The 12,578-nt window shown below is 43.6% G+C and overlaps 1 protein-coding gene across 3 annotated transcripts in view; it reads left to right on the top strand.

Annotated features, from left to right (window-relative positions):
* LOC120917715 overlaps positions 1-12,578 on the top strand; it is a 68,161-nt gene that overhangs the window by 35,992 nt on the left and 19,591 nt on the right. For all 3 annotated transcript variants that reach the window (XM_040329191.1, XM_040329192.1, XM_040329190.1), the window contains one exon: positions 5,312-5,521. In XM_040329191.1, the coding sequence (XP_040185125.1) occupies positions 5,312-5,521 (210 nt within the window). The remainder of the gene's footprint in view (positions 1-5,311; positions 5,522-12,578) is intronic.

Below are 12,578 nucleotides of genomic sequence, written 5' to 3' on the forward strand. Positions count from 1 at the left end.
AGGAGCGGAGAGGACAATTTGGGCAATATCTGCAGATGAGGTTGGTGATGTAGCTTGGGGAGATGTTATGGACAGGCTTGGAAGGTTGTGGTTAGTATTTGGTGGGGTAGGGGAAGCCAGTGAAGGGATTGGCAGAGAGGAGCAGCAGTCATGGATCGGCTAGTAAGGTGTATAAGTCTAACAGCAGCATTCATAATAGACTGAAGAAGGGAATAGCCTGTGTAAAGGTAGGCCAGTGAGGACAGAGTTGCAGTAGTCAAGGCGGGAAATAAGGTTGTTTTGTGATGTTATTAGTCAAGAATGGACAAATTCTGGAAATGTTAAGGTGGCAAGAGGTAGCTAGTGATTGGATGTGGGGGCTGTAAATGTCTTGTGTGCTGCTCCGGGTCCAGAGCATTGGCACTGTTCCTCCAAGTCACACTCCAGCAGCCGCGGGTTGCTGCGGTGAATGAGCCCTGAATGTTGCCAGCTCTCATCTTTTTCCAACAGGTAAAGCTACCTGCTAACACTTGAATACTACGACAGCTACAAGGCGCATACATCTGAGTAAAACTGTGTGCAGAGATGTTAATAATAAGCTCACAAACAATGCAGAGAGTCATTTTCAGCATAGGACTTTGTAAACAGTCATTAAATGAATGATATCCTGCCTATGTGAATAAAGACCTCTTGTTCAAACAATTCTTATTTTTCCCCTCAAGTCTATTGGAATAAATGCAACTGTGTAATTATTCTGTGAGCAAGTCATTTACATCATACATGTACTCTGCTCTCACCTGTGAGCATAATACCTTGCTGCAAATAGATGCTGTTTTAGGCTTCATTCACCGGGGCCAATGTGTAGTTTCTTCACGGAATGCCGGTTCTTGCTGGCAGAGCTAGCAGAAGATCCTACGCAAAATACGCATCTAAAGTACTTGCGTATAGAACATACAATTCTTCTAATGACTTTAGGGTTTATGACTATGTAAAGCAGGATAAACCGCCTATTGAGATATTAACAGAACTCTACCTCAACCGAGGAATAAACAGGCGACATCCATTTTGGAGTAAAATTGGCCTTAACGGCCATTTTATTAACGAATTAACCATAACAATATTAACCAAACATCTTGTTTTACACTACACAACACTGATGTAGGGGAAGGTGAAGGGGGCAGAGGAGGACACTGATGTAGGGGAAGGTGAAAGGGGCAGAGGAGGACACTGATGTAGGGGAGGGTGAAGGGGACAGAAAAGGACACAGATGTAGAGGAGGGTGAAGGGGTCATAGGAGGACACTGATGTAGGGGAAGGTGAAGGGGGCAGAGGAGGACACTGATGTAGGGGAGGGTGAAGGGGGCAGAGGAGGACACTGATGTAGAAAGGGGGGCAGATGAGGACATTGATGTGGTGGGAAGATGAAGGGGACAAAGATGGACACTGATGTAAGGGAGGGTGAAGGGGGCAGAGGAGGACACTGATGTAGGGGAGGGTGAAGGGGGCAGAGGAGGACACTGATGTAGGGGAGAGTGAAGGGGGCAGAGGAGGACAATGATGTAGGGGAAGGTTAAGGGGCCAGAGGAGGACACTGATGTAGGGGAGGGTGAAGGGGGCAGAGGAAGACACTGATGTTAGGGGATGAAGGGGGCAGAGGAGGAGACTGATGTAAGGGAGGGTGAAAGTGACAGAGGAGGACACTGATGTAGGGGAGGGTGAAGGGGGCAGAGGAGGACACTGATGTAGGGGAGGGTGAAGGGGGCAGAGGAAGACACTGATGTTAGGGGATGAAGGGGGCAGAGTAGGACACTGATGTAAGGGAGAGTGAAGGGGACAGAGGAGGACACTGATGTAAGGGAGGGTGAAGGGGCAGAGGAGGACACTGATGTAGGGGAGGGTGAAGGGGCAGAGGAGGACACTGATGTAGGGGAGGGTGAAGGGGGCAGAGGAGGACACTGATGTAGGGGAAGGTGAAGGGGGCAGAGGAGGACACTGATGTAGGGGAGGGTGAAGAGGACATTGGAAGACACTGATGTAGGGGGATAAGGTGGAAGAGGAGGTCACTACTGTGAAGGTAGGCAGAGGAGGGCACTCAGATAAAAAAAAATGCATCACATCTGCATTTTAGTGTTTTTTTGAGTCACATGTCCGTGTGTCACAGGTGTGTGCTGGGAGTCAGGGAACCAGAAAGAGCACCAAAATACATTAACCACTTAAGGTCCGCCCTATAGCAGTTTTACTGCTGCAGGGCGACACCTCTGTGCCGAATCATGTATATATAAGTCATTTGGTTCCTACGGGTAGGGGGCGCAGTGGCTTGCTCCTGCTGTGATCAACCTGCATTCATTTTACAGGATATTTTTGCGACCCATAGAGTGGAACGGTAGGTCAACAAACAACCAGCAGAGTTTTTTTATTTTTTTTTATGCAAGCCCATGCAAAATGAAAACAGTAAAATTCCGAAGTCGATGTTCAAAAAATGCAAGAAAATACATGCCCCAAACCGCATAAACAACAAGCAAAGCCGCATACATTCTCACAAGGCAAGGTGTGAATAGGGCCTGTGTTATGGTTCCCAGCAAGGCAAACAAAGGATGACTGTAGTGATTGACACCTTTAGAGAGCTTTGTAAATAGTAAAAACTCAAGTTCCAAAAATTTCAGTACACAATCCTGGCAACCGTAATGTTAACCATTACCGACCCGCTGCCAGTGTTTCATTTTAGCTCCAAAAGCTTGTTGGATAACACAGAGATAATAAAAGGGATCTTTTATCTACATCAACCAATCCGCTTTGAATTGCCCTTGTTTCTAGTGCCCCCTTCTGAAGATGCTAGCTGCCTGGCAGTCCATTCTTTCTGAGCCACTGATCTGGAACAAGAATGAAGCACTCTTGACCTTCATGCCTTTTTTGGGGCCAGAAGCAGTGCCGGCGGGAGAAAGTCATCTAGAGCCCAGGGCAAACATGCCAACTTGTGCCCCCCCCAAGATGTATTAAATACCAATCTCAGCCCTAAACATAACTTTTCCTCCTCCCAGTACAAATCCGCTCCCCTGCTGAAATCCATAGGGTGACCACATTTCCAAACTGCCATTCAGGGACAACCCCCTCCTTCACAAAAATGTGCAAATTTTTAAGTTTTTCAGGAGCAGTGATTCTAATTATGCTAAAGTGCAACAATAAAAATGAACAATTTCTCTAAATATAGTGCCTGGGGGGGGGGGGGGGGGGGCCTTAGTCTGCCTGTAAAGTGGGGCATGTGTACCATGTATAGAACATGCTGCAGCAAAAATGAAATTTCTAAAGAAAAAAAAAGAGTCAAATCACATTTAAATTGACTTAGGCCTCGTACACACGACCGAGAAACTCGACGGGCGAAACACATCGTTTTGCTCGTCGAGTTCCTTGTGAGGCCGTCGAGAAACTCGACAAGCCAATTTTCTCCATTCCCGTCAAGGAAATAGAGAACATGTGCCCCCCCGCCCCCCCCCCAAGTCCACACCAGCACCCACGGGCTCTACCCCCCCACCGAAAAGCATTACGTCCCCATCTTACCCTGGCTGGTGGTTGTGGTGACATGCAGGCAAGGGGGGTTATCAGAATCTGGAAGGCCCAAAAGGATCCAAAGGTTCTTCAATGGACTAGGGAAGGGGGACCGCACGCCGTGTTTTTTTACTTTTTTCTCCTGGCAGCTTTATTTTTTATTTAGCTGTCAGCGGGAAAGCCCATTGACAGCTGAAGACTCATCAGTTGTTAGGGACGCCGGCTTCCCAGCCCCGCTCTCTTATCGGGTGGCTGTGTCAGTTTAATTCCGGGACACTGTATTGTCCTGGAATGAAGGGACCCGGGCAATCCGGGACACGTGGTCACCCTACTCCCAGTACAAATCTTTACCCTCCCATCCCCCAAATCCAATTAGATTTTGTACATGTTTTTACTGGATATGTATTATAGCAGAAGTAAAAATATATATATATATTTTTTTTAATTGTCGCACTTTTTTTGTTCATATCGCAAAAAAATGAAACTGCAGAGGTAATCAAATATTACCAAAATAAATCTCTATTTGTGGGAAAAGAAGGACATACATTTTATTTGTGTACAGTGTCGCACGTCCGCACAATTGTCAGTTAGGCTCCATTCACACCTAGGCGTATTTACGCCCGACGCTCGATACGCTGGAGGGGAGAAATACCATTGCCCTCTATGGAGATGGTTCACATCTCCACGCCGAACGCCGAAACGCCGAACGCCTGAAGCTCAAAACAAGTCCCGGACCCTTTTTTTCAGGCGGCTTCGGCGTTCGGCATAGGAGATGTGGACCTGGGGGTTAATGGGGGTTAAAATCGCGGCGTTTTGTCACCGCAAATCGCTGCGATTAGGTGTGAATGCAGCCTTAAAGTAGCACAGTGCTGTATCGCAAAAATGGCCAGGTCATGAAGGGGGTAAAACCTTCCGGTTCTGAATAAATGTTTGTGTTCCCGGAGTTGATCTTTAAGGGAGCAGGCAGGAAATGTTCTTATGATTTGTTTGGGATCTTCTATTTATTTTCCAGTGTTTTTTTTCCTGTATAGTCAGTTAAATATTTACAGCGTATCCGTGTATGAATAACTGCGTACGCGTCTTGTATGCACTTATTATAATAAACTTTGTTTCACAGAAAAAAGGTCTCTGCACCAGAGGAGATTAGACATCGGCAAGCATAATGAGAAACATCGCTTTCTTCTTATAAATATTCAAATGTGCTGCCAATATAATTACTTGTCATCACATTGTAATTGGCGGATTGAATCACTTACTTCTTTTATTTTAAGTGATGGAGAGAATTAGCTTAAAGCCAAACTGCAGGAAAACAGCTAAATACGCCGTGTAATTACACCTATGTGTTCTGTCATATCTGCAAAATCATTTCTTATTCTCTCCAGCTACTGACCGGGTCTGAAGCTCCGTGACCGCGGACCCGATCGCCGCCGATGTCCCGCGATCGGTCACAGGTGCTGAAGAACGGGGAGAGGTGTGTGTAAACACACCTTCCCCATTCTTCACTGTGGCAGTGACACTGGCTATACACATGGTCGGTTTGGACCGATGAAACTGAACCTCAGTCCATTCTTATCGGTTTTGTCCGACCGTGTGTACGGGGCCTAAGCCGTAAAAATGTAAATAATATTTTTTCTTTTTCTTTGCAAGGGAAATATTAACTTTTGCATATGTTTACCAGGCTAAATGTAACTGATCTGCTAACTTTGTTTATAGAGCTGAATAGCAAAAAACGTAAAAGTATTTGAAGGTTGTAAATTAAATCTGTTTTGTTTGACTTTTATCAACACAGGTGCCGACTCCAGAGATCCGAGCCCACAATCTACATTTTGATCTGTCAGCCTATGGAATCGATGTTGCCAGTGGTGGCAAGGATACTTTAAACAAGCCAGGATTTCACCTGAAAATCTATGGGACTTTTCGCAATCGATATATGGCTTTAGCCTGCCCGGCTTCAGACGCCAAAGTTGTTCGGTTTCTGAGATACACTCCAAATTCTGCTGTAAGTAGAGAAACTTTATTTATATGAACAGAAAATAAATAGTGATAGTGGCGGGAGCATGTGTATAGGTTTCTAGAGGCTCTGGCATTAACTCAGCAACAGGGGGGACACAGGGGTTCGTACATGGCCATAGTACCATCTATAGTTGTGCTCATAAGTTTACATACCCTGGCAGAATTTATGATTTCTTGGCATCTTTCAGGGAATATGAATGATAACACAAAAACTTTGCTTTAACTCATGATTAGTGTTTGGCTGAAGCCATTTATTATCAATCAACTGTGTTTGTTACTCTTTTTAAATCAAAAGGAGAACAGAAACTACCCAAATCACCCTGATCAAAAGTTTACATACCCCAGTTCTTAATACCGTGTATTGCCCCCTTTAACATCAATGCCAGCTTGAAGTCTTTTGTGGTATTTGTGGATGAGGCTCTTTATCGTCTCAGATGGTAAAGCTGCCCATTCCTTTGGCAAAAAGCCTCCAGTTCCTGTAAATTATTGGGCTGTCTTGCATGAACGGCACGTTTGAGATCTCCCCAGAGTGGTTCAATGATATTAAGGTCAGGAGACTGAGGTGGCCACTCCAGAACCTTCACTTTATTCTGCTGTAGCCAATGGCGGGTCGACTTGGCCTTGTGTTTTGGATCATTGTCATGTTGGAATGTCTAAGTACATCCCATGCGCAGCTTCCTGGCTGATGAATGTAAACGTTCCTCCAGTATTTTTTGATAACATACTGCATTCATCTTGCCATCAATTTTGACCAAATCTCCTGTGCCTTTGTAGCTCACACATCCCTAAAACATCAGCGATCCACCTCCGTGTTTCACAGTAGGAATGGTGTCCCTTTCATCATAGGCCTTGTTGACTCCTCTCCAAATGTAGTGTTTATGGTTGTGGCCAAAAAGCTCAAATTTTGGTCTCATCACTTCAAATGACTTTGTGGCAGAAGGTTTGAGGCTTGTCTCTGTGCAGTTTGGTGTATTGTAAGCGGGATACTTTGTGGCATTTGCGCAGTAATGGCTTTCTTCTGGCAAATCGACGATGCAGTCCATCTTTCTTCAAGTGCCTCCTCACTGTGCATCTTTAAACAGCCACACCACATGTTTTCAGAGAGTCCTGTTTTTCACCTGAAGTTATTTGTGGGTTTTTCTGTGCATCCCGAACAATTTTCCTGGCAGTTGTGGCTGAAATTTAAGTTGGTCTACCTGACCGTTGTTTGGTTTCAACAGAACCCCTCATTTTCCTCTTGATTAGAGTTTGAACACTGCTAATTGGCATTCTCAATTCCTTGGATCCCTTTTCTGTTTTAGACAGTTTAACTACCTTTTCCCGCAGATCCTTTGCCAATTCTTTTGCTTTCCCCATGACTCAGAATCCAGAAACATCAGTGCAGCACTGGATGAAAACTGCAAGGGTCTGTCAGGAGTCCAGAAACTCATTGACCTTTTATACACACACACTAATTACATAGGAAACAGATCACAGGTGAGGATGGTTACCTTCAATAGCCATTTAAACCCCTTGTTGTCAACTTGTGTGCATGTTATCAGGCCAAAATCACCAGGGTATGTAACCTTTTGATCATTTTCTTTTGGGTAGTTTCTGTTCTCATTATGATTTAAAAGGAGTAAACACAGTTAATTGATAATAAATAGCTTCAGCCAAAGACTAACCATTTGCACAAGAATTGTCACAGCACATCCTGTCCTGTGACAAGGCTACAGGAAAAACATTTTTTTATAACCCTTCATCTCATTCTAAAACTGGAAAAAAATGTTTTGCTTGGAGTTCTATTTGAATGCATTTGCTCCTGTGACCTCAGTATGTTCTTGTTTCTTTAATCAGAATTTGCATAATCAGCTGGTAACAGTAATTGTATCATCAGTATGCATTTATGCATTGAGCCAATAAGATAAAAGAAAATTTATATTCTTATCAGGGCAGACGTTTTTAGAAAAACAAGTACCAATAGGCACAATTTAAATTCAAAATGTTTGATAAATGACCTTTTAGTCAAATAAAAATCTGGTCATAATTTAGAGATGAAATAGCAATGCTCACATCTACTAAGAAATTTTGCTTTTGTTTTCAATTTATTTTTATTGATCATTTTCCCCAAATACAATTTTTTTTTACATTTATACAAGATTCATTGGCAATATACATTGTTCCCGTTAATTATTCAATATACAGAATCTTGATGAATATATATTAGTTACGTTATCATTAAAACAAAGTACATTTCATAATTTATCTAAAAAAAAAAAAAGGAATTTACCCCTGTCTCCCCCTCATTTCTCTCCCATATTCTGCTTCATTTACATTTCCTCTTCATATTTCTCCTGTTTTTCATTTATATATATTCTTTCATCCATTCCGAGAGCCGAAATTTGTCCCATTTTCGCCATATTACTGGCGTTTGACTATTTATGTATCCTTCTTCTCTTATTGATTTTTCCATATATTGTATTTCATTCATTTCACATATCCAGTCTGCTATATTTGGGCTTCTACTTTCTCTCCATTTGCGAGCTATTATTGTTCTAGCTGCCATTGTCATGTAACGAAAAATATCCTTCTTGATACTCTGTGAAAAGCCTGGGGCACCAGTGGCGGACCTGACAATTCTGGTGTTCAATGGCAAATGCCAGTCGAGCTTCCTGGTTCCCGGGCAGTGAGCACAGAGCACACTAGAGACCCTCAGGCCACCCTCATGTTTCTGATAGTTTGGTCAGAGACATTTACACCAGTGGCCTGCTGGAGGTCATTTTGTGGGGCTCTGGCAGTGCTCATCCTGTTCCTTCTTGCACAACGGAGCAGATATCAGTCCTGCTGATGGGTTAATGACCTTCTATGGCTCTGTCCTGCTTTCCTAGAGTAACTGCCTGTCTCCTGGAATCTCCTCCATGCTCCTGAGACTGTGCTGTGAGACACGGCAAACCTTCTGGCACTGACACATATTAATGAGCCATGCTGGAGGAGTTGGACTGCCTGTGTAACCTCTATAGAGTCCAGGTATCACTGAGCCTAGCCAAATGCAAAACTAGTAAAAAAAAGTCAGAATAGATGAGTAGGGAGAAAAAATATCAGTGGCCTCCACCTGTAAAACCATTCCTGTTTTGGGGGTCGTCTCATTGTTGCCCATCTAGTGCACCTGTTGTTAATTTTATTAACACCAAAGCAGCTGAAACTGATTAACAACCCCCTCTGTATACACCCCTCCCCCTCTGCTACTTAACTGACCAGATCAATATCCCAGGAGTTTAATTGATTTGATGCTATACTCTGATTAAAAAGTGTGTCTTTAATCTTTTTGAACAGTGTACATGACATTTCACCCTCTCCTCATCTCCATAACAATATACCTTTGTTGATGAAGGGGCTGTAGAAGTGAGAACCCTCTACAGCTTTGAGGGATTACACAAACCTAGGTTTGTAGGGAAGTCAATCAGCTACAGCTCAAGGAACCTCTAGCAGCCCGTGAAGGAACCCTAACGTTCCACAGAACCCTGAAAGAGAATAGCAGGTCTGGTAGATCTCTCACTATGTCCATTAGAATGCATTGGAAGTAGATTGTGTCCTTCCCCGAAGTTCCACATAAATACCTTGCCAGAAGGTCATGACAGTATTGACTATTGGTTTTACAAGGCTTCATGTGATGAAACTTTCCATGCTAATGGAACAAATCTGATTGGCAAGGTTGTAAAGTGCTACATAAACTGTCAGCGCTATATAAATCCTGTATAATAATAATAATAATATTTATTCTGTCCAGTCAATATTGTGATTCACACGCTTCTGCCATACTGTACAGTAGAGACGGCAAGATAAACAGTAAGAAATAGTGACGCCATCTATTTGGCTTTGCAGTGGCAGACGTGTTCGAATCACTTGCTGAACTGAATTACAATTAGAAAGTATTACACCCAGAAAGTCATCTTTTACCATAGAGGCATGTACGCACGATCGGATATTCCGACAACAATTGTCCGATGAATGTGTTTTGTCGTATAATCCGACCTTCTGCATGCTCCATCGGACAATTGTTGTCAGATATTCCGACAACAAATGTTGGATGGTCATGCTCTCAAATTGTCCGACAACAAATGTGTTCCATCGGATTATCTGACCATGTGTACACAAGTCAGACGGACTAAAATCCAAAGTACAAACACGCATGCTCCAAACCAATGCTAACCATAAGACAACATTAGTAGAAGTTGCCCAAAGGGTGGCGCTAAAGAGCAGAAAAAACACATTGTTTTGTGAATGTTGGCTGAAAAAGTTCTGCCGCCTGTATGCAGAACAAGTTCACGGCCAACGCCCTTTGCACAAAATTCCACGGATTTGTCCGATGGAAATCCGATCGTGTGTATGAGGCTTAAGAGTGATGGATGCTTGGAACAGACTTCCAATCAGAGATATACAGTAATAACCTTGGTTTGAGAGTAACTTGGTTTGAGAGCGTTTGGCAAGACAAGCAACATTTTTCAATGATATACAAGCGATGTCTTGATATAAGAGTAGCGTCATGTCACAACTGAGTATAAAATAGAATAGAGGTGCCTCTAAGGGCCCTTTCAGACGTGCGACCGTATGTCCGCTTTTTCATCCATCCGTTTGCGGATGAAAAAGGGACATACATTGGTCCATATGCGATTGCGGGTGTCAGCGGAAACATCCGCTGACACCCGTAATCACCCGCCTCCTTAAAGATCTTTTCAGACGGATTAATGTCCTATTATTTCTTCCGTCTGCGGATCGGATCGGATGAACACGGACACACGGTCCGTGTTCATCCGATCCCCCCATACTCAAAAATATAATATCTATTTTGATTTTTTGCACACATATGAATGGTGATTTTGGCCCTGATTAAATGTAACCATATTGCTACACTTAGAGGCGCCTCTCTTCTCTTTTATGCTCTGTAGCTCCTGCTGGATTTTTCTTCTAATCCCCTTGTAGAGGCTTCTATTTGTGGATGGACATTTTATGGTTACACAACCGATCACATTGCTATAATCTTTGTATATGGACTATAATACACTATAGTACAGAAAAGCATCGGTTCAAAACCCGCGCATGCTCAGAATCAAGTCGACGCATGCTTGGAAGCATTGAACTTCGTTTTTTTCAGCACGTTGTGTGTTTTACGTCACCGCGTTCTGACCCGATCGGATTTTGAACTGATGGTGTGTACACACATCAGACCATCAGGCCACTTCAGCGGTGAACCGATGAAAACGGTCCGTCGGACCATTCTCATCGGTTTTGTCCGACCGTGTGTACGGGGCCTTGCCTCTCCCAGTTCTTCAGCTCTGTGACCCGATCGCGGGACACCAGCGGCGATCGGGTCCGCGGGTCCCGCGGGTGCGGTCACGGAGTACCCGACCGAGTCGCGAGCACGACCCACGGCTGTGCATATTAACCACTTCCCGACCGCCGCATGTACATATACGTCGGCAGAATGGCACGTACAGGCACATTGGCGTACCTGTACGTCCCTGCCTAGACGTGGGTTGGGGGTCCGATCGGGACCCCCCCCGCTACATGCGGCGGTCGGGTTCCCTCGGGGAGCGATCCGGGACGACGGCGCGGCTATTTGTTTATAGCCGCTCCGTCGCGATCGCTCCCCAGAGCTGAAGAACGGGGAGAGCCGTATGTAAACACGGCTTCCCCGTGCTTCACTGTGGCGGCTGCATCGATCGAGTGATCCCCTTTATAGGGGAGACTCGATCGATGACGTCATTCCTACAGCCACACCCCCCTACAGTTGTAAACACACACTAAGTGAACACTAAATCCTACAGCGCCACCTGTGGTTAACTCCCAAACTGCAACTGTCATTTTCACAATAAAGAATGCAATTGAAATGCATTTTTTGCTGTGAAAATGACAATGGTCCCAAAAATGTGTCAAACTTGTCTGAAGTGTCCGCCATAATGTCGCAGTCACGAAAAAAATCGCTGATCGCCGCCATTAGTAGTAAAAAAAAAAATAATTAATAAAAATGCAATAAAACTATCCCCTATTTTGTAAACGCTATAAATTTTGCGCAAACCAATCGATAAACGCTTATTGCGATTTTTTTTACCAAAAATAGGTAGAAGAATACGTATCGGCCTAAACTGAGGAAAAAAATATGTTTTATATATGTTTTTGGGGGATATTTATTATAGCAAAAAGTAAAAAATATTGCATTTTTTTCAAAATTGTCGCTCTATTTTTGTTTATAGCGCAAAAAATAAAAATCGGCGAGGTGATCAAATACCACCAAAAGAAAGCTCTATTTGTGGGGAAAAAAAGACGCCAATTTTGTTTGGGAGCCACGTCGCACGACCGCGCAATTGTCTGTTAAAGCGACGCAGTCCCGAACTGTAAAAACCCCTTGGGTCTTTAGGCAGCATGTTGGTCCGGGGCTTAAGTGGTTAAAGGGGACGTACCTGTCTGCCAATATGCACAGCCATGCCATTCTGCCGACGTACATCGGCGTGCGGTGGTCAGGAAGCGGTTAAACTAGAGGGGGTGAATAGTGCAATATCATAAAAGGCTGTCAGGAACACTGTAGAAAGCTTGCAGTGAATCTTTAGTGACGTTTAAATTGTTTGTAATTTTCCTTTAAACTTGAATTCCATCCGTATTTTGTATCCCTTGTCTTATTAATATCTTTTGAATGACCTCAAATGTTCCAGGGAAAAGGAATCTTCTCTGGTCTTAGCATCTGTCACAATGAACGTGTTTGTGCAGTTATGTTTATAAATTGTACTTGATTTGTGAGTTCTCTTTGCAATGTCTGATATTATTGCTCCTATCCACTCTGCTTAGTGAGAGTGATGAATTGCATGCTTCAAGAGATAACATCTGGGAGAACCAATTAGCTAAACACTGGTGTGATCTACCGCATACTAGCTGCTGAGCCATGGTGGTCAACCACACATAAGCTCATAGTTATCTTTAGGACTATTAATACAGTTTAAAGCATACATTCAGGTTAAATATAGTCTACTAGAGCTGAGTGTATTCCTGTTTAAATCCTAGGGGTCTATATA

This window comes from Rana temporaria, chromosome 11, assembly GCF_905171775.1.
Source record: "Rana temporaria chromosome 11, aRanTem1.1, whole genome shotgun sequence".
Classification (NCBI taxonomy): domain Eukaryota; kingdom Metazoa; phylum Chordata; class Amphibia; order Anura; family Ranidae; genus Rana; species Rana temporaria.